Genomic DNA, 22728 nt, shown 5'->3' on the forward strand with positions numbered 1-22728 from the left:
GTCACTCCCATTATTTCAGTTTGGTCCTCCTTTCTGTTTGGAATATCTTTCATTTTAAGTCCTGCTTTTCCATCCATCTTCCCGATTCTGACACCTATTTTTCAGAGACTAAATTTCCCTTAGAAATAGCTAAATGAGATGAGAGGGCTAATTTGGGGAGCCTTGCAATAATTTTCAATGCAGGAGAAAATTAATTGTACTGCATGTAATCTGGCTGTTTAAGTAGCTGCTGCTTCCACGTACAGCTATTTGTATGTGATGATTACATTTTTTATAATTTCTTTTTCAGATTCTTTGACATGCAATATGCTAAACTTGCAGAAGGCGCCTTGCCAATTCTGGAGTTGTAACTGCTAGACATAGCTCAAATAGGTGTATTTGGACTTTGAAATGTCCAAATACGATTTTAAATGTGAGGGCACCTTATTAGATATATTGTATACACTGTACCTCATATGGGAACTGAGCTTCTTATTCATTCTGTAATATTAGTTATTCCCTCATGCGGTATTGTGTGTCCCAGGATATTTTAAAATTCTATTTTCTACTGTTGACAAGCCAACAGCACAATAAGTGGCGTAAGGCAACTTCATTACTGTCACCACATCCCAAGACCAGGGAATGCTGTGCTTTTACGTGAGTTCCCATGCCTGCAAGGTATCTCATCTGTTGGACAATTAGGACGTGATTTTTGCATAGCTCCTCCAGCAGTGTGTCTGCAAAAGTGATAGCTATCTCGGTTTTAAATTCATTTCCCTGCAAATCCACACAGGCAACAGTAATTCCTACCTAGTTATGTTCATGTGGGGCTCCACAGACTGGTGTTTTTCTCAGAGAAATGGTTACCACGTAAAGGAGTAATGCTATAATTTAAGCACGCCAGGCTGTTTTAAAGCTGGTTTCAGACATCAGTCAGTTGTAGGAATATATTAAAAATGTTTATAGATGTTTAAACTACTCTGAATGCAGAGAGAGAAGCAGTTTGTACTCCCTGCTATGGTGGGAAGGCATAATTGGATGTGCTGAGAATTAGTCAGACACTTGTTACCTTGGCTTGCAAATGGGTAGGAGCCAGTGGCCAACTCTTGGCACTGGAAAAAGTTGTTACGTTCCCACCCGCGCACGAAAGCCCAAAGGGAGAGCTGTCTACTCTGCTTTCTCAACTGGTCCTTAGATACTGAATGTTTTGGCTTCCTCTTCAAGCTTCTGAAAATTAAGGAAATTGGCTTTTTTCTTTCTCCCAAGGAGTGCTCCACATGATCTGTATGTCCAGGACCCCAGAAAGGAGAGTGGCCATGAGCAAAGTCCATCTACAGGTGGATTTACTGTTAGCCTTGGTGGGAGGCAGGGGGAAAAAAGGGGAAGAAAAGGGTATTAACACTCTGCTGTGCATAATTAAGTGATGTTTAAAGTCATTTAGTAAATGGTTAATGCACTTGTATTCAGCCTTCAGTTTCCAGGAGAACTTCTGGGACCCTGAATCTCGCTCCAGACCTCTGTGCAGCACAGTGTGCAACGGACTTGCCCTTCTAGTAAGCTCTGATAGAGTATATGGTCTGGTAGAGTATCATATAACAGGTTAACAGGTTCCTTTGTAGTAAAAAAGAGCCTCTTTGCCTACTTTGGCTGTATGTAAAATCTGAGTTCATTACCTGGTTACATCAATGTACCTCACCTACAAGTCTTATCTACTTGGCCTTGTTGGATTCTTCTACCATAGATGGGAAGAGGCTCCGTCTGATGTATATAACCACTTTGGACTCCAGTTGGATGCCTGAAGATATTTTTATCACTGACTGACCAAAATATAGCTTTTTACACTGCATTGATTAGTAAAACATTCTTGAAGTCAGTTCAACCAAAATTTCATGTATGCGCTCACAAAATACTATAAAGTTAACTATGAGTTAATTAAAAATATGATAAGCACATGCATTTATAAAATGCAGATGCTGATACTACAAACATGTTTTTAATTGGGCTTTAAAAAGTCCCGTTTTTTATGTTTCATTGTAAAGCTCAGTACCAGGCCTTTCGAACAATTTTAGGAAACCGAAGAATGAACTGCCACAACAGATAATTATTCTCAGTCTGGACCCTTTCTCTGTATTGTCCAACATCCTCACTCTCTGGCATTGTGAAATGCTTGCAAAACTCCCCCTCCTTTTCAGGCTAAACACGGGGGAAAGTTGTTCCATAACTTTTTCAGCCAATATTGCATCAGTACTCCAAAAAAGAAGTTAAATCCTTGACAACGCATTTGTATGTAATTAACCTGTCGATGTTCTTGACCCTACAAAATGTTCAAACCTACTCTGAAACTCGGTTAGCTTTTAACTCCAATGATGCACGGTGGCTTGAGCGCCATATGCTTACAACACATTAGGCTATAAATATTCCTTTGGTTAATTTTGCTGTATATCAGTGTTAAAGAATGCCCTGTTAATTTATTATAAAAGACTGTAATCAGGATTGTCTGATTTTCCTTCTTTGCTGTTTCAAGTATATCAGTGTCATATGCCCTTGTATTAGTCTCCTTTCTTAAATAAGCAGCCCTGTTTTTTCCCATTAACCCTCCCCCCCACATATATAGTACATACATACATATGTATATGTATGTACAAAAAAAAAGGCGGAGGGTTTCTGGCTGCTTGTCACCTGCCTGTGAAACCCCTTCTAGTTCTGTAACTGTCAGCCAAACGCTTCTACTGAGCCAGAGCCAATGTGGTGAAATGAGATCACATATGGTGGACACTGAGCGAAAAGATGCAGTACCTCTGAGACATGTTACTTTTACTGGATCCAGAGGACGTCTTTCAGGACCTGTCTCTCCTGACTGCACTGACCTTTTCCTTTTTCCAAGGCCGCATGAGTACTTAAGCTCATCGGTTGTGAAAACAAATCTGATGAGATAGCGAAGGAGCCGTCGTCCATCTTTCTTGGAAGAATTTACAGCCTCATCCCACTGTTTACTAGTGATGTAGACAGGGTAGTTGTTCAGCAACTGCTTGCTCCCCTGAAAAAGTGAAATATTTCTGTTGCTTATTTTACAAGGCAAATAAGTAAAGATATCAGTTGCAATAAAAACTACGCTTTTTAACTAGCCGCGATACTGACAGCGAAACACATCCTGAAGTGAACACGTAATTGCTCTTACTGAGAATGAGTACTTTTAAAATTACATTTCCATTTTCTAGAACTCGAATTTGGTGAAGTACAAGGAATACATTTTGAGAGATGGCTATTGATAATTTCCACTTTAACAAGCAGGTTAAAAAGAGTTAAGAACCAGTGACTGGGTATACTATTTAAGTATAACCTTTCTTCTTAATCTGTTAAAATGCATAAAAAGAGTCTTTGAAGAGCATGATCAAATGGATCACTTCATCGCAGCTGACAGTTTACTTCAGAGGTGACTCTTTTGGTCTGTTTTATAATAAATTTATTACTTCTGTAGAAAACACCTGAAACCTGACAGCAGTTATGTTACTGTGAAAAATATAAAGAAAATAAATAAAGGAACTATGAAAACTAAAAGCTTCATTATTATTAATGAATGCCATATTAACTCAAATTATAGCTTCACAGAAATTCCACCATGTCAGCTGGAAAGAAATTTTGCTTTTAACCTTCATAATTTGTGTGCTTCAATATTCCAACATTAAATGGATGTTGTGGGACTAATTATGGGGCTTCCTGTGGGCTCCACCCACATTTATAAGTCCTCTTTAGTCAATTGTACCTAAATTGTATTTAATTCTTGTTGCCCATAAAATGCTATAGTTCAGGATTACCCAGTTAATGTAAAACGGTACTGTTAATATACTTGAAATACCTGAAGTACACAAAACAACTAAACCACACCCTCCTAGAGACACTTTTACAGCTACACCTCTTTATTAAAACACATAAATCTGGAGGCCCAATTAGTAAAAGCTTTGTATAGCCCCCAGCTTAGATAGGAGCTGGGGAGACAGGAGCTCATGGTGAACTAGAGAAACAAGGGTCTGATGCTCAATAGAGGCAATCACCCGCACGCTGCACTTGTGGGCAACTGTTGCAAAGTTCTCCTCCTTGCTTCCAGATCTTTGATATCGAAAAACTATTTTAAGGACTACCTTTGCCTCCTTTCATATACTTCTTATAGCATCCTGGGAGACAGGTTGGGAGCATCTTTGAAGTTTTTCCTCAGGTATTTGCTTTTAATTTTTTTGCAAGTTTGATAAATATGTGGAAGGTTGCATTTAGTGAAGACAGTGATGAGGGGGTCCTTGGAGAATCTGTGCATATGATGTAGGGTACCACCACCTCCCACGGCAGGCTTAACGTCACTGGGAGCTGAGCCTGTGTGACTGCTGGCTACTTGTTCACCTTGGTGCAAACCTAGCTGGCTTGGTGCAAAAGGCAGCTACAAGGAAATCCAAAACTCTGCCAAGGAAGCCAAAATATAGAGGAGACAGGCTTTGTCTCTCTGATGGGCTCTTCTCCTTTCCCCAAAACACCTCAACCCTTTAGCTTGTAAATCCAAGCTTGTAACCCCTAAGAGAAAGTCCCTTTACCTATGGTCCAACTCTGCCTATAGTTTGCATTTCACTTGTCTGCTCCCACTACTGCAAAAGGGCCAGGGTCAATTCCTCCCCTCCACTCATGACGCAAGAAGCTGCTTTAATTTTTGCCACGTACACATGCCCCTGGAAAGCCAACAGTACGGCTGAGGAGCTTTGCTGTGGAAAGAACATTTCCTCCATCCAGCCCAGCTCCTCATCCTCTGCCAATGTGGCAAGGGGGCCAGGGAAGGAGGAAGAGCAGGGGGGCAGCATGGAAAGCTCTCTGGGGGTAGGATGCTCTTATGCTGAAGCAACTGTGACCACCCCATCTCAGTGGGAGCTGACACTAGTAGTTCCTTGGCTTGTTCCATCACAAAGGTAACACACAGGACCATCAGATCCCCACACTGGTACTAATTTTTTTCAGCAGCTAGCTCAGCATCCCTTTTATATAAAGCTAATTATATTCCTACCTTAGATTCCTGAAACCTACTTCTTTCCCTATTTAAAAAAACTGTAGTGAAGCAAGAACCTTTCTTACCGATACCGGCGCAAAGTACAAGCTGCAGCTAACTCGGCAGGCACCGCCTTGCTTTTGTGCCCTGGCAGGCAGGAGCAATGCAATGCAAGCCCACAATGGCACAGCGTAAGGCTCCAGGCTTGCTTATGTGTGTTAGGGATGGATGCTCATGTGTGGCTTTGCTAAGTAGCAAGCTATCCTAAACACTACCTCTCTGTTTAAATGCATGGCACTGATGGAAACAGGGTGCAGAAAGGGCCAACATCTAAATTTCATGAGAGCTCGCATTACTATTAACTGAGGAGAAGGCAATAAATTTTGCATAATTTCTGCAGCCCCAATTTTATTATACTTCTCTCTTATTCCCCCTGAAATTTAGAATATTTTTCCTCCTTCTTCTCCAAAGGCATGATATAGTGTTATGCTACTCTTTTAAACAATTACTGGGTTCCTGCTACAGATACACTTTCATTACTTCCTCTGAAAGAAAAGCACTTCTGGGCAAAAGATTCTTGGTAAATATATGATGCAGTTTGGTGTGTCCAGCAGTCATTAAACTAAAACAAACAGAAAACCTTCCAGAAATGAAATAAGCAGATCCTGAAGGAAGAACCAAAGTACAAATGCGTTCATGCTTGTATTTGTACATGATTAAGCTTATGAATAAAAGATTAGCATCTATGTGTTTAATTGAATAAAAAATTCTGTCACATCATGACAAGCTATTCCATGTGGGACGTTACAGAACAGCCTCATTTTTTACAGTGCTTGAAAATTTTAGTTAAGCAAAAGAGCATTAAAAAAAGGAAAATGAATACTTGGAATATATTTGAGTGATAAAAGCTGATGATAGATATAAATATAAATACATATATTAATATACCAATTTGCACAGGATAAAACTGAATGGAGGAGCAAAGTGATGCACATCCTGAACTGCTGCAAAGCATCTTCAGTGAAACTACGTTAAGTTGGACTACGTGAAGCTTGCACTACATAAAATTTATGTGCAAAGGGAGGTCAGACTAGACCTAAGTCTTCCCTCTCCTGATTTTGTTTGCGTGAATAATGGGTAGTGACACGTATACACTACATATACAAAGACATGCATAGCAAGAGCCTCAAATACAGACAGTCTAAACTAGAAGAGCCTCAACAAAACCACTTCATTTGAGGCATTTTTACAAGCCTGGATAGAAACACACTGAAGCAAAATTAACGTGAGTTATACTAGAGCTGATGGATAAATCTATACATCTACGTTCTAGAGAAGGGGAGGACTTAAATTTCCTGCTTTTTCACTGCAGCGCTTTTAAACAGAGCATAATTACAAAAATCCCCAAACTCCGTATCAAGTATAAAATTGTCAACACTCAACATTTTGTTTGGGATGCTTTCTGAAAAGCAAGAGCACTCCAAAGACTTGCAGAAGTCTATATTTGGGTCTGTCTGCAAAATGAAGTAAATATGTATTTTAGTGTTAACCATCTCAGGGCTGCATCAGGGCTGTACTAACTGTATACACACGTGTGCCTGTGCCCATACGCATGACATGTCGGTACCCCCCACGCATGGGCTGCAGCCTCTGTGCACCGGCAGCCGCCGCGTGCAGCCACCGTCAATCACCCAGCTGCAGTTTTCACCAGGCTAGCCCTAGCCTAAATTCTACCCACAAAAGTGATGTTTCTGAGGAAAGGTGAGAGGAAAATGACCCAAAGCAAGGCAAGTGCAGCTGGTACTGACGGAGAGAGTTACACGCTGCTCAGTAAAGTCATCCTAGATTATACTAGTGATGAGCCTCCTCCACCTGGGGGATTACTGTACCTAAGAATGACAGTTTAATAATAGATTTTACATATTTTTACTACTAAATATATTCTTCCCGTGCCTACTGATTTATTTGCCTGCATGTTTTCAATGAATTGTCAAACATAAAGAGATGTAGCTTGTCTTCACTGTATACTACCTCAGTCGGATGGTCTGTTGGCTGTGGTACCATAAGCTGGTTGTGATGCTGAAGTACAGTCTTCAAATAATCTAAAACAGTCTGGCAGGGCACTGCATGAAACAAATTGCAATTACTGTATATTAGCTATCTAGCATAAAATAGAACAACAATATTAAATCAAGCACTGTTCTTCAGGATCTGTTTTGTACGTCTGCGAGATTTATTTCAAATAGGAAATACTTCTCATTTTGATTTGTGCAGTTATTTCATTCAATAAATATACAACAGATGTTGTATTTCCTATGTTGAGATCTCTGACATTGCTTTTATTTTCTGCCCACTAGTTTTCAAAGGGCTTTTTTCCTAGTTTGAAATGATAATTACTACAAATACAAATTAGGTCAGCAGTAATGATAATAAGAAAAAAATTTGTAAATACTGTAAACAGCCTAAACCATACAAAGGAGAAAACATTTCTTGGACCTAAATCATGCACTGATTAACATGTAAATATGCTCAAACATTTTTGAAACTAGTCTGATTAACTATACTGAACAGATTTAATGATTCATATACTTTAATTTCTTTTCCCTCCCTCCTCCCAAATTTGTTATAAAACTAGGTGTTAGGCAAATTGCTTTATTTCTCTTTCCGTCATCCTTCCCCCTTTCCATTCCCATCACTCTCATCCATTTCAGTAGTGGTACCAACATCCTATTCCCTTCTGCTGAGGTGATAGGTTAATTAGGGATGATTCAATTACGGGTCTCTCTTAAGCAGATGCTGCCACATCCCTGATTAACTCTGGAGTATTTCTGAGATACAGTGCTTTTCTCCTGAGCCTGAAACACCGTAGGAGAATTAAACAGATATTAACCCAACATTATGACTGACTTGTGCAAGACTAAATAAGCATCGTTTTCGAGGTACCTTATCAGTCTCACATTTTGTATGGGTTGTTTTTGTAAAATATTCAGAGATAATCTTAGCTTCAGCTAAAAATCCAGAAAAAATATTTCAGTGTTCCCTTTTTTTTTTTAATTATTATTTCTTTGCATTCAGCCTTTACACCTGGAAAAATGCGGTGTTTTGGGCTTTGTCTTAAGCCGGCAATCTGAAAGCAAGCACTGAAATCACTGAGAATGTCTCAAGGTAGGATTTACAGGTATTTTGCACCCTTTCCTGGGGATTCACACTGCGCAGCAAGTATGCTCCTGTCTAGGCAGACAGGGTGCAAAACACCTTTACTTTGTGCAAAACAGACTCTACTAAGGGTGAAGCGGTGTTACATCCAGCAGTCCGCACACAGAAGTCATGCAAAGTGCCTGAAATGAATAATAAATTCCTATGTTGTTTCACCGCACGCTGACTTCTCTGTAAAGACGACCCATCAGTGTATTTACTCCTGTTTCATTTGATATATCACACTTTGCCATAGGTTAGGAGGTTATGCACCAGGCAAAAGTTAGCATTTCAAGTGATTTGTACCTGTTTTATTTCTCCAGTGACTCCACTGCTTATTGCTAGACCAGGGCAGTGTCTCGGTAGTGTGGCTGCTACACAGTGCCACTGCCATATGAGCAGGAGAGCCTGGATGCTTCTTTTTTTGTAGGGGGAAAAAGCACTTTTAAGTGTCACCGGATGGTTTTAGAAAATGTTTCAATTCTGAAAAAGTCAGAAGGGCAGTCAAGTTTAATAGTCCCACCAACACGTTCTGTGGCCTTCCTCTAATGACAGCTGTGTATTTATCATATAGCAGCAATCAAAAAATTCAAGTTCTTATGTGGAATAAAGGATTAAAATATACTAACCACAGGTAATGTTTTAGTACATTGGATATTTGTAAGAAGGTGTGGCAAAAAAAGGATTTGGCTTTTTTCCCCTCATTTTTATATACAGGAAAACATATGGGGGAAGAAGAAAAGTTGTGCGGGTTTTTTTTCCCCATGTGGATGGCTGAAGGATAAGATTGTCTTTTGAGATCCTTTTCTTGTACTCTGTGTGTGTTTGCTGTCTGGTGTGTCCAAAACTAAGATTAAACTAGGAACGCCCATGCACAGGTTACTCCGTGACTAAGTAGGTGTCCAAGAAAGAGGCACAAGGATCACAAAGGCTCGCTGCCCCGGGCAGCGTCAGAAACCCTGTGACAAGGCCAGCAAAAACTCCCACTGGGGTGGAAATTACCACGGATAACCAGCATCTCCCGTGAGATCCTGGATCTCCTGCGAGGTGACAGCAAGGGTGGAAGGGGCTATGATGGGCGATTGTGCTGACGCGTGATTCTACTACTGCCTGAAAGTACTACAGATTGTACTACTGCCAAGTACCAGGCATCTTTTGACGCCTGGTACTTGGACTTGGAGGAGAGTTGAGTGATACTTGGGAAATCAGAGCTACTTGCGAAGTATACCTTTCCTGCCCTGTCTAAATGTGTCGCTTTTTGTTTAGCAAGCTCACTGAGGACACAGTTACCAAAGCATCAGCGGTACCTGGGAGCTTTAGACTTCTTTGGTCCCCATGAAGCTGTGCTCAAAACAGTCTGTGAAGTTTGCACTTGCTTTTCTGGTTACCTCTATTAGCAAAAGTCCCTAGTGATGACCTGATGGTCATCTCTCAGCCATACTTGGTACCATTACCTGTAATTATGTGGAACAACGTGGGGCCTGAAAGGGAACAGAATATAATGCATCAAAAATTTCTAATTTTTAGGAGCTGATCTCACAGCAGGATGGTATTTTACCCACAGTAAGTAATTTCACTGCAGGCTATCCAAAGGTGTATTTACCTATGTTCTTCCAAAGGGACGGGGCACAACTGTGAAGACAACAGGGAACTATTTAACCTGGTGTGTCCCCAGCACATAAAGTACAGCTCTACTTTAACTGTATTCTGCTGATAAAATGCTTTCTCATTACTGGTGAGAAATACGAAGGTACTAAAAGCTGGCTGAAGCTTATAAATCATAAAAGCAGTAATATTTTGAACACAAAATTATATGATTCTGTTATCATTCTAGTGACTGGAGGATTCTGAGCGCTTTTGACTTGTAAAGCCATCGTACATCACACCGTTTGCTGTTGGTACAAATATCCTCAGCCTTTCAAACACCAGATGCTACTTGCAAAGCCAGGGTTCTTGGGCTGCTGCATTAACTGAAGCCTAAAGGAGGCCACAAAGAGGGCAGCATGAGGCTGAGAGTCAAAGCTTTGGTTTTGCTTCTGTGTCCCTCTTATGGCTCTGCAAATATTCTCTTTGCCGAGAGATAAGAGGAACTGTTTCCTTCAAATCCTGCAGCAAACGTAACTTTGTGAGAGCCTGCGGCTCCCAATTGTGAGTACTAAAAATCATTTAAACCTATGAGCTTATTTATTTCATATTTCTTTGACTTTGATGTGGTCTCTAGAAAGTTAACAAGATCATAACCCCGAGAGTGGATTCTCTGCAGGTTTATGCATGTATCCCCTATCACTGACAACACTAACAGGGATCTGTGCCTACTGTAACCAATGGGAAAGACACTCATGTCGAAATAACACTTGCTTGTTACGATTTAGTAGAAAGCCTGTGGGGAGTCAGTAATTTTGCTGCCCATTAGGAAGAAGTTTCCATCGCCTTTACTTTCTGAAAGTGCCAGTGACTCAGAAAAGACACTGAGAGTGGCACAGAAACCTGGCCTGCAGCGACCGAAAAGAAGAGCGAGATCTTTGCGGGAGCTAAAGGGTGAGGAGGAGGAGGTGCTACAGGGGACTTAGCATGCTGGGGAAGGCTGGTCTTGCTAAGATGCTGAGCAGTGACTAAGCAGGACACACGTAAGAGGTGGCGGGTCTTCGCTGTTTATTGATCCAAGTTATAATACTTCGTTGTTATTCTAGGCATCCGTACGTTGTAACAAGTGCTTCTTCGGCATAGCTTATCACAGCTTTCTCTGCAGAGTATCCCAGTTTCTAATAAACAGTTGAACGGTGTGGTGGCCGCTGACTGTGCCGATGACAAAAGCCGGGGCGCGATCCCTCAGTCTGACCTGCCACACAGCGCAGCAGCTCCCAGACTAAATCCTCTTTGCACCAGACCGCATCAGCAGGTGAAACACAGTACAACTCAAGCCGCCATCTCCCAGCGATGCAGCTTCTACCCTTGGCTAGTTGTTACAGCGTATTTCACCCTCAGAAACATACACTTTATTTCAAGTCTGCATTTTGTTTTCCTTTGATTGGATTTTATAAAATCTTTGAAAAAGAAATGGAAAATACCTGTCACCTGTTACGTACTTACAGTTAGTGGTGACTTATAGTTAGTGGTGACTTCTCCGTCTTCTCTTTGCTAAGCTCAACACTGACCTTCCTGAGATGCTGGGCTTGTGCTAAAAGCAGAGTCCCTACACCCACCTACACGTCTGTACATCCAAAGACCATGCCAGCCCTCTGGGGTATGCTGTGCATCAATATGCAGCTGGAAAGCCACCCTGTCCTCCAAAAGCCTTTCTCAGTGTCCGTTTCCCAGGGGCTGAAACCAAGCAGAGCCGACGTTCTCTGTGCCTCAACACGTGGTAACGCTGCACTGCGTTCGGCTGAGTCTGTTTCCTCTCATCTTCCTCACTCACTGCTACCTCTGCACCACCTGCAAGCTGTGAGCAATGATTGTATGCTTTCTCTCAGCGATGAAAATATTAAAAAACACAGGCTGTGAACAGTTTCCCAAAGAATCCCTCCAGAAATTCATCTGCATCATGGCAATTTCCTGAATACAAAAATATTTGTAGTTTTTAAATCACTCTTTGTAATATAATGCTATGTAACACCCTGAATATCTGCAATGCCCTCATCAACCAAACTTTTCATCTCATCAAAACCATAATTTGGCAAGATGTTGCCTGGTACTAACTCCATTATTCTCTTTTAGTACTCTATTAATTGAAGCTGACATCAGCTGTGCAATTAGTTTGTCTGGGCTCAGTATCAGGCCAATGAGCCTACAATCACCTGGGACATCTCACATGTATCCTTTAAAAAAACCCCAACCATACAGTATTTGCATCTTTCAGTCTTCTGGAGCACCTCAAATATTCAAAACCATAAAGAAAATCATAGTCAGAGTCCTCTTTGTCCACCTTCATGTTTGTTTTAGCTCCTCAAGTGAGTTGTCCAAATCTCACAATTTTGAAAACATCACGCTTTGGTAGCAGCTGCCTAATGCTTTTAGTAATAAGTCGATGTGCACTTAGGGATGAAAAGCTGGTGTGCCCAAGCAGTTATTGCTCCCGGCGGCCTGTGCTGTGGCTCTCCTGGCGATGCCAGTCTCTGAAAGAGGGACTCCTGATGCCGCTCTTGAACCACTGTGTCTTACAACCTGGGCTGGCATCAGCATCTCCTTACCATTTCTAAAATGCCGGCAATTCTGGTGCTGACTAACAAGCTCTTCAGTTGTCCCGACATTGGGAGGGAGTTGCGGCAGACAGCGGAGGTGGCAGTCTCACCTGAAGCCGCTGTTGAATGTGTGCTAACACCCAGAGTTACCGTGGAAATGGAAAATAGTTCTACCTGCTTACCATCGTCATCATATTGTTGTGACTGCATCATTTTACTCTTCACAAGTACCAGAACAGAAATACTCAATGACCAGTTCCATATTATTGTCAAAACCTACTATTTCCACCTGGTAATGGTCTGATATTGTTATTAGGACGCCATATTTTTCCTTTAATTTGCCAGGGGAAGAATGCCTCCTCGACAGCGGGCTCCAGGTTTAATTTTAATTATAAATTCCACTGATCATAACCTCTGCTTTTTACCCATCACCATCAACTTCCCCTCTACTCCATTTGTTATGTTTCTAATTGTTCTTTTGCTTTCCCTCTAAGCTGGTTGTTTTTGGAACCAGCATGAAACTTTACCTCCTAGATAGTTTTTTGGAGCCTTCAACAACATGCTTTTAATGTTTGCCAATTATCACGCATTGTTTTTTTCTTTTTTTTAACCTTTGGCTCTAACAATTGTTTCCAACTTTTTATGAAGGGCCAAGAACATCTCTATTATTGGTTTGGGCTGGGGTTTTGATCATTATAAATGTTATTGGGCCGCAATCACTTGTATTGGTATCCGTCAAAATGAAGACTCTCATTTATCCTCCCCCGAAACGCGGCCTGCAGCGTAACACGCTCCAGGGCTGTTCATATTGCCAAAGCACAGTACTATGAAGAGATACTTGGGCTTGCTGTAAATCAGACACATCTCCCACCACTCCCGCGGCATCAGACAGCCCTAGTGAGAAGGGACGGCTCACCCCCAGCTTGGCTGCATGCCTCCCTGCGGTGGCCTCAGCCCCCGTAAGCAGACAGTAAGAAATCTGGTTATTCTGTTCATTAATGAGATTTTGTGCTCTGTAGCCAACACCGGCTAGTATTACTCCTGCTGTTTTGCACAGCAGAAGACGAATCCCTTAGCACTTGGGACCATTTACTTCTGACTTGCCAGCAAGGAGGAGAACTGGGAAAGGTGTACATCTACATCCACCCTGCTCAGACCGGCAGCTGTTAGTTAAGACTGGCTCAGCATTGCAACGCGTCCTCCTTCGCTTGACCTTGAGCGATGCTTCACTCTGAGTTCATTGCAGGGCATTTCTAAATTGATGCTTGACTGTCAAAAAGATGTAACAAATGATAGGGAACCTGCTGACGAACTAGATGGCAGTGTGAATTTCTTATAATATTAACGGAGATGCCTTCTCTGCCTGAGATTTGGACAAGTGTGCAGTATAACATGGCTTGGATCATTTTAGCTCATACACTCATTTATTTCAATAGTCAGCTGAAAGCCAGTGAAAGCTGCATGGACGGGCTGTGAAGACAAGTTGTTGGGGTGTAGTGAGCTGGAAAAAGAGCGAGGGGCAAGGAGAGATGGGGGTTAGTAAAGAGGAACTGATCTCGGTGCTTAAGACCCTACAAATTTGGATGTTTGTAATTAGAGGGTAAAATAAAACCAGCACTCATTTTTAATGAGAGCAGTCAGCAGAAAGCAGAATAATCAACATTACACACAGAAGGGTGTTAAAGATTGCCTAAACTGACCTCTTGCGCCTGCCAAAAGCAGGGAAGGGAGAAAAAGAATAGTAAATATCCCGTTACTTTTAAAATCCCTCTCAGTTGTGTTTTCCAGGTGGAGTGGAAAACCATTTTACTTCTGTTAATCTGCATCTGAAAAGCCATTGTACTTCTTTTAATTTTCTTTTGCAAAAATATTTCCTCCAGAAGAAGAATGTGCCCCTTCCATATGCCCCTGGGACGTACACCTCTGCCTAAACAACAGTAGAAAAGAGACAAAACAAGGCAGCCGCGCATCTCTCATTTAAGTGATGCTGCCACATGCTCCTGTGGCTTTTATTTTCGTCTGTGCTCCCTCACTTTCCTTCTACTTAATAGAAGGCACCTCTTCTTGTCCTCCCTTTCAGCCGTGAAGTCTTCAGGACAGGGACCTCCCGTGTAAGCCCCTCTACACATTTATACTACTGATAACTAACAGGGAAACCAAGGGGCCCACTGGTGAGTGGGGACAGCAGTTTGGGTCACTAAAATGCCAAGTGCTGACCTGCAAAACGCAAACCGAAGTTGAGACTGAGGAGTTCAGCTTTGCTGGGCTGAACCGCAGCCCTCCACAAAACTCCCACCAGCTCTTGCTCCCCAAGGTAGGCAAAGGAACCTGCCCGCCCCCCAAATTCTCATGGGTTTTTACCCAGAAACATGGAGAAAAACAATTAATGAAGCCCTGGTCAGCTGCAGTTACGTGTTTCAGTAAGTTTTTGTACTCAGGCTGGTTTAGCAAACTAAGTTGGCACCCCCAAGCTGGCAGCAAAGCTGTGCTGCAAATTCAAAGGGGTTCTCGTGCCAAACACTGGGCGACCACGCTCGAGGCTCTCTCTTCCCAAAGTAACTTCACACTTTGAAGCTGAACAGCAGAACGAGGCCAGAGATGAGACCAAAACATCCAGAACATCAAGGGAAACCAAAGAAATGGTTAAATGTGAACATCAAGAAAAAGGACAAAAAAAAAAGGACATGAAAAAGTGTTCGTCACAACCCTTGATGGCTGCTTTATCTGTGCTGCGGCTGTGGTAGGCTCTTTGGAAATGCGATGCTCTGAAAGTATAAAGGAGACAGGATTTGTGGGGAAAAGTAATATCTTTTATTAGATCATACGATATAGTCAGGGAAGAGAGTCAAGCCTTGGGCACACAAAACCTCCTGGAAAACTTGTCTGACTTTTTCAATTACATTGATATTAACTCTACCTGCAAATCCCGCTTTGCTTTGGCTACTTCCAGCCACCATGAACGTCGTCTCTGTAGGTGATCACCTCTCTACATTTGAGGGGGTTTTTCACCCCCATTCTCCTGTGGTTTGCTGGAGTATTTTTTGCTGCTGGGCTAACAAGGTAAGAATAATTACTGTATTTATCACACACTGCTTCATCTTACTTAGTTATACCTTTTCACTACTTTCAGGCTGGTTTGCCTGAAACCAGGCAGCAGAGCTGGGAGCACCAGGAGGCAAACCCTCACTCGTAACTCCTGGCCTTTTCTTTAACCACCTGGAAATATTTTCTCCCTTTTAGACCGAAAGCTGTGAGAAAGTCCTGCTGACAATAGCGAAGGAGAACTGCTTAATATCCTCATATGTTAGAGGGTCTACATCCAGGTCTTACACGCAGTCTCACAAATAAATCTTTAATTTTACTATTGGGAATGTATCACAGCCCTAGTCATTTTTATACAGAGGAATGAGATTAGGAGACATTTTTCTCCTCATATAGATGGATTACTTTGCTCTGTTCTTGATGGTCTCAAAACCTTAAAAAGCCAATGACAAGTTTGCCAAACTCCTTCCAGGAATTTTCTAATCTTTAAGTATTTTTCAAAACAAGACAAAATAACACATTGAATGAATATGTTTCTCTTTTTTTCAGTTGGACTGAAAACTGAAAATGTTCAGTTAATGTTTTTGCCTAAAAAAAAAATTATTGGGGAAAACTGCACAAACTGCAAGATGTCACATTGCTCCAAAACCAAAGCACTGAAATAGGAATTTTTCTTCATATATTCCATAGCTGAAACAATTAAGATTTCACACAAATGTAAGTATTGTTTCAGTCAAATCAAATGGGTATTTTTTGAGAACACCCCCCCCCCCCAACAACCAAAACATATGCAATATTTCACCCATGTAATCGTTTTTCTCCAGTGGTGCTCTGCCAAAGGTGATGCTAGGCTATGGGGAAAAAGATCCTACGGGACTGGAGGGCTTCTACAGCAACAGGGCAGAGTCCTGAAAACAGAAAAATCTTATTTTCTATGTCCAAAAGCTACAGGAGGATATGCTTTGTGTAATATTTGTTAAAAAAAAAGTCATTGCCTTTACATCTGCTGAGAAAAAATTCTTTTTCCCGGTAGTCTCTTTGTGAGCCATGCAAATGGTGCTTTGCAGAGCTAGAGGCAGAGATGTACAGCGGTAACTATTTTTAGACCGCAAACTCTCATGGATTTTAAAAGGGCTTTTGCATATGGAAAGTAAAAAAAGAGAAATGCAAAGTATTTCAGGAAAAGGATAAAATGATTCATAGATGGCTACAGAGCCGAAGGGAGGGGTTGGTGCTTTTCTCTTCTGTTGACAGGGTTGCTAGTGGGAGCCCCAGCGCCCGCGGGGAGGGCACGCTGCTTGCCTCCCACTGCCCCACGGGGTCCCCTACGAGCATCACCAAGCAGCTCCAGTCCAGCTCCCTCAAGGATGAGAGGGAAAACCACTACGTCAAAAAACCTGCTCTTTCAGTGGCTTGATGGGACAGTATGGCAGCCTCCATGCTCATATAGCTGCCTCCACAGTCACTTTTCCCCTGCATTAATGGCCCTGCCTGGCCCGTCGGACACCCAGCGTGAGACGTATGAATAAGCAAGAAAGTTTGTGCTCCGAGGTGACTCTGATGTGATAGATGATGGCAAACAACACCGAAACCCTCTGCAGAGGGCTTTCTGGCTCCCTGCCAAGGCATGCAACGTCTTGATGGGCAAAAAAAAATGCTCAGAGAATGAGCGTTGCACCCGTTTACATACAGAGTTGGGCGTTTCAAGTCACAGAAAAATTTCTGCCAGCTTCTTTGGTAGCAGGAGCTCACTGGAGCAAAATCAGCACTGAAGACAAAAATAATTAGACATTGTCTTTAGTTGATCTTTGATTAACCTTGCTCAGTGGTGGCTGTGGGAGTGCCCGGGGAGCTCAGACCTCTGTCCTACCACGTAGCAAAATCAGAGAGCAACTTCTGTGGCTCTTAGTGCTTCCCCAAATACCTGGCTCACTTTAGACCTATCCGTATATGTCACCCAGACAGCAGCAGATGCACGTGATGATGATTTTATGTTGGCAGATGAAGTCATATGTCCTTGCACATTTATGTTTGTCTGCTTCCTTTGATATGCAGTTAACAAGGTGTTTCATTACTCCTGGGGGGTGAAAAATGACTACATTTATGTACGTTTATCTTTCTTTTTAAGGGAGATGAAAGGTAACTGTGGTGACCCAGGAAAATACTGGCTGCTTAGCCTGGCATTAATCCTAGCAAAATGCAGGCAATGCAATGGGATTCAATTGACTAAGAACTAAAGAATATGAATATAATTAACACCAGTCAAAACGGTCTTATGGAAAGTGGATCTTGTCAGACTAACCTGATTGTTAGTCCTTGTTGAGATTACAGGTTCACTTGAAAGAGTTGGGTTGAACAGATGTAATACACCTAGACTGCTGAAGGGCATTTAACTTACTACCATGAGTTATCCAATTGCAAGAGCAGCAATACACAACATCAGCAGACTATAGCATACGTGGATTAAGAACCTGCGACCGACATCTCAAGTATTTGTCATCGGGGGAATCATCATGAATAGAGGTGTTTCTAGCAGGGCTCGACAGGGACTGACAGCAGCCTCAATACCATTTGACATTTCTAACCAGAATCACGAAGTTAATTTAAAAAAAAAAAAAAAAAAATTCTGGATGATGCAGAAATTGGTGAACCAGCAAACAGCAGGAAAACAGAGCAGCCAAAGCAATCTGGATCACTTAGTACATGAGCACAGCCGAATACAAAGTATGTATGTCTAGGAAGAAATGCACACAGAATGAGAAGCTCAGCTCCATGACTGACGGCCAAATGACCAGGGCAAGCGCGGGTGGAACAAAGAGACTATTCACCTTCTCTCAGGCAGATAGGAACATATCACACGTATTTCCAGTGCCCAAATTTTAAAGAAATGAGCAGAGAGGTGAAAAGAGCTGCAAAGAAGGATTCAACTCATTTGGGGAGTTTTAAACAGCTTTGTTTGCTTAGTTTATCTAAGGTGGGAATTAAGTCAGCTTTCAATCTGTAAGTACCTTCATCTGGAAAAAGCACCCAGTCCTATACAGCACTTCATTTAGCAGATCAAAGCATAAAAGTCAATGGCTAGAAGCTGATTTCAGATAGTTGGGCAGGGCATAAGGCACACATTTTCACCAGTGTAATTAACCACTGGAGTCAAGTTCAGTGAACTTTGCATGGATCTACCCTAAGCACCTCAAACTTTAGCTAGCAAAGGTGCAGCTCCCTAGCATTTATAGATGTGTCAGAAGTGTGTTGTGTACTTATTTTCCTTGCTGAATTCCAGTTTGCTTTTAGTATTATTATTTGAGGTGCATTTTTGCCTGTGCTTAAAGTTTAGAGCATACAGGTCCCAGATACTTTGTTCTGACGTGATACCACTTTTCAAGTATGCCAGTGCACCTTAACAGTGAAAAGTCCCAAGTTTAAAGGGGCAAGAGAAGTTTTTCACAGAGGGGGTTTCTATTAGATGGGGTTTTTCTGTCTGCTGCTTCTCCCCCAGTGGCAGCTAGGTATTGCTGAACTGGAGAACTTGTTGCCAAGCTTTTTTTCAGGTATTATTTGAAGATGAATGGGAGGAAATGTATTTATGCTTCTCACTGAGCTAACAGCAATTTAAAAACACCGTTCAAGGTAAAAGCCAAATCTATTTTGGTTAAAAGTATGGACGTAACTTTGAATAGTTTCTTTAAGCAACCAAAAAAGGAGACCCAAAAGGGAATTAGGTTTATAAGCTGCAACATCACTTAAAGAACAATACAGATAATCCGGTATAAAAGCATGTGTTTGAAATTACCATGACAAATCACCTGATGTTTGGAATTTGGGATTACACAGTACATCCCATCCTGAACACAGCTCATTAGTCTAGGACTCATGATTAGTATGGATGAGTATCAGCAGATAATTTTCCAGTGGGCACAGCTATAGGAATTTTGGATGGAGACAAATTCCAGTGTTTGATTACTATGACTACAACCTCAAAAGACAACTAGAACTTAAACCAAACTATTACTCAAACTGTTTTTATCACTGACTGACAATATTATATGGCAGGGGATTATTTACCTGGAATGCTCTCCAATTTTCTACGAAGTTCCTCGTTTTCTTGTTGCAATGAAATTACCTCCTGCTCTAGCTCTTGACACCGAGGGCAGTAACCTTCTTCCTCTTCCTCTTCTTCCTCCTCTGGAAGTGTAGAAGATGATGGGTGACCATGAGATTCAGATGTTGCTGGAGATGTCCATCCACCTAAAGTGTGTACTGGAGAGGTTGAAAGTGGATCCACATCAGCCAAATGGCTAAAATCATTTACTGATGAGGTGTTCTGAGAAGGGAAGCTCCCAGAAAGCAAATAGTTCTGAAGGGAATCAGTAAAAACTCTCAGAAAGGCTGAGGTTTGTTGTTTCTTTTGCATATACTGCATCTCTATGTCTAAAATGTCTGATGTCTGACTATGGACCATTTTCCCAAGCTGACATTGCTCTTGTCTTTCACTATAATTTGGGTTTTCCTGCTTTATACAGGAAATCATGGACTGAGAGTGATTGTTGTCCAGTAGTTTTCCACCACAATTTAAGAGACTTAGAACCCGGCTGCATTGTTGGGCAAAGGCATCCAGAATCATTCGACTCTCTGAAACAAAAGAAAAGATGAATCACAGAAACCTAATGCAAAAGGTTATGCCAGTCAGTAGCAGCTAGATGAATGTACACAACCGTTTACAGTAGCATGCATTTTATTTCTGAACACATTAAAATTATGGCTTCTGCTTTAATACTTCTGCAACACTGTGATTTAAAACAATCCCGACTTTGCTTCTATTTTGAGACTGCCCTTGTGCCCTTGCTGTTAATCAGAAATGCATTGTGATGATAGTCACTGCTTACTGCCATCTTCTTTCAGAGGGATTAAGACAGGAAAAATGGGGAAGAAAACACAAATTCCATCCAATTTGCTACAAGTAAAAGTTCAAGTAAGTATTTCTCTGGAAGCCTATTTCAAGCTGCTGGCAGGCATTGCCTGCACATTTTTGCAGGACTTTCCACTACACCTTCTTCCTATGCCCTGCTCCTCTCCAACAAGGCTTTCAAGCGTTGTTTTTTCTCCCTCTCATCCTTACTGCACTTGCCTGACATTGGGCATGGGACACTTCACGTGACCCACCCCCAATTTTACGGACTTTGCTTCTGTTCCTTTTTCTTTAGGTTCCAGGAATATCCAAGAACAACTCAAGAGTGACAAGCACAAAACCCTCTCCTTACACCAAGGAAAGGCATCAAAGGTACAACGTGAAGCTCCTCTGGTCAGAGGAGGAATTTTTTCTGTCCTGCTGACCTCCTAAGAGTTTGTGGGTAGGCCAACATCACGCAGCGGAGAGCACTGCAGAGTTCTTTGAGCTGCTCTGGACATAATCAGAACACTCTATGTGGGGCTGTGCAGCAGTTTCTGCAGGCAGCTCCTTGGCTCTGGAAGCAGGAGAAGGATGCCACGCCGCACCTAGTCAGCCTTGCCTCTAATGACAGGAGGTGTCACATCTCAGGGAGCAATAGCAGCTACAACCTAAACCTCCATAGTAGGGTCATTCATTTCTGAGTGTCTATATATGTAGAGTCAAGCTGCTGTAACAGTTCTTGGACCCAGATGGAAAATGATCAAGACACTTGGCTCTGATTTATGGTATGACCTGTTAGGTTCCCTGATAAAAATAATGCTTTTTAAAAAAATTTTAGCTTCTTCATAGCTGAGTTCCTCTAGGTGCCTAAAAAGATGTAACTAACATTTTGCATGAGAGAGAAAAAAAAAGAGTGGTAGATTTAAGCGCTGCCAATTTTGGAGAGCTCTTCTCAGGCAGGCTTGACTTTTAGAAAGTGACAAACGCATTTACTTTCGAAAAGGCAACCTGCTACAGATGCATGAGACTAAGCACCCCAGACCTTCATCTATCTTAACTTCATCACTAGAGATGAAAACATAGCCTCATCACACTGATAATATATAAAGAACAGAAACGTTCAGAATTCAGTCCTTTAAGAGGTGGCACTTCTCACGGTACTTCTCCAAAATCCAGAAGACACACCTTCTGGTGGAAAATCTACTTCATACTGAGGTTAGTACAGCTGGCCTGAAGAATATTTGAAACAACGCTAATTTGCATTTTTACCATCCTCCAGATCTCTGCAAAGAGGGCAGGGCTGAAGCAGCATACAAATGCTTTCAGTCTCGAACACAGCCCGAGGAGACCTCCCCAGCACAAAACCCGAGGATGTGATCTCCCGAGGACTCAAACGTAAGAACAGGGACGTGAGGCAGACAGAATAAGCACAGGCGCAGAGCTGGGCTATGAGGCTGCCCAGGGCCAAGCAGAGAGAGCCCACCGGCACGTGAAGGATTGGGGTGGCCCTAAGACCACTTAAAGCATCCTCACCATCAGCCTCCTGTGCTAATGAGTCGTACCATACCCTTGTAGACGGGCTCAGACGAACCAGGGCAGATTTCTCCAACACATCTTTGATCCAAAACATTAAGCAACGCCCTCTGTCCACATTACAAACTCAAAAGGGCAGAAACGCACCAGCACTGCTGCCCCTTTTGCAAGTGGGTGCGGGTGCCAGGTGCTCTGTAGCCTCCATACCTGGTGTCCCTCCTTCCCTTTTACTGCATTAACCTACAGCCAGCTGTCTTTAACCCTTAAGATGCAAGTGCAAAATAACCCAGCACAACAGATGTAATGTTAATCAAAAGCACAGAACCCTGGTGACATTGCAGCTTTCTAGCTGGGACGTACCGATAAACCAAAGGAAAATCAAGAAACTCAAGCATCACTAACAGCCTTAAGTTGTGCTTTCTTTGCCTTATTTCTTTACTTCCCACATTTTCCCTTTAAAATTATTACAGGATGTTATTGATTGTAACTTTGCAATCCTACTACAGAGCAATTTTTCATTCATTTTAATCCCATAATCCGATTCCAGACCTGAAGTCATATTTACTGTTTGTATTTTAATCATTATGGTCCCTGCTGACAAAACAGTTACTCATTCTTTGCATATCCTTGTTGCAAGGGGACAAAATATGAATGAAACAACTGAGAAGGGATTAGATTAGTATAAGATATGTTATTCTAATATTATGGTTTCTCCTAAAATATGGCAAAAAGTAACCTGACATTTCAAATACCAGTTCTGAAGAATGCTATAATAAACACTAACATCAGTAAAGATAAAATTAATGATTAGTTTTGTTGTAAAATTGAATGCATTAGGCACATTTACTGTGATAATGGCTTAAAACGTAACTGAAATTTTATACAGA

The 22728-nt window shown here is 41.8% G+C and overlaps 1 protein-coding gene across 1 annotated transcript in view; it reads right to left on the reverse strand.

Moving 5' to 3' along the window:
- Positions 1-22728, reverse strand: part of BEND4 (BEN domain containing 4) — a 29647-nt gene that overhangs the window by 1153 nt on the left and 5766 nt on the right. Inside the window, exons 2-4 of the mRNA XM_072862553.1 lie at positions 19483-20049; positions 7034-7125; positions 2776-3016 (exon numbers count right to left, since the gene is read on the reverse strand). Of these exons, the coding sequence (XP_072718654.1) occupies positions 2776-3016; positions 7034-7125; positions 19483-20049 (900 nt within the window). The remainder of the gene's footprint in view (positions 1-2775; positions 3017-7033; positions 7126-19482; positions 20050-22728) is intronic.

Source organism: Ciconia boyciana, chromosome 5 (genome assembly GCF_034638445.1).
Source record: "Ciconia boyciana chromosome 5, ASM3463844v1, whole genome shotgun sequence".
NCBI classification, from domain to species: domain Eukaryota; kingdom Metazoa; phylum Chordata; class Aves; order Ciconiiformes; family Ciconiidae; genus Ciconia; species Ciconia boyciana.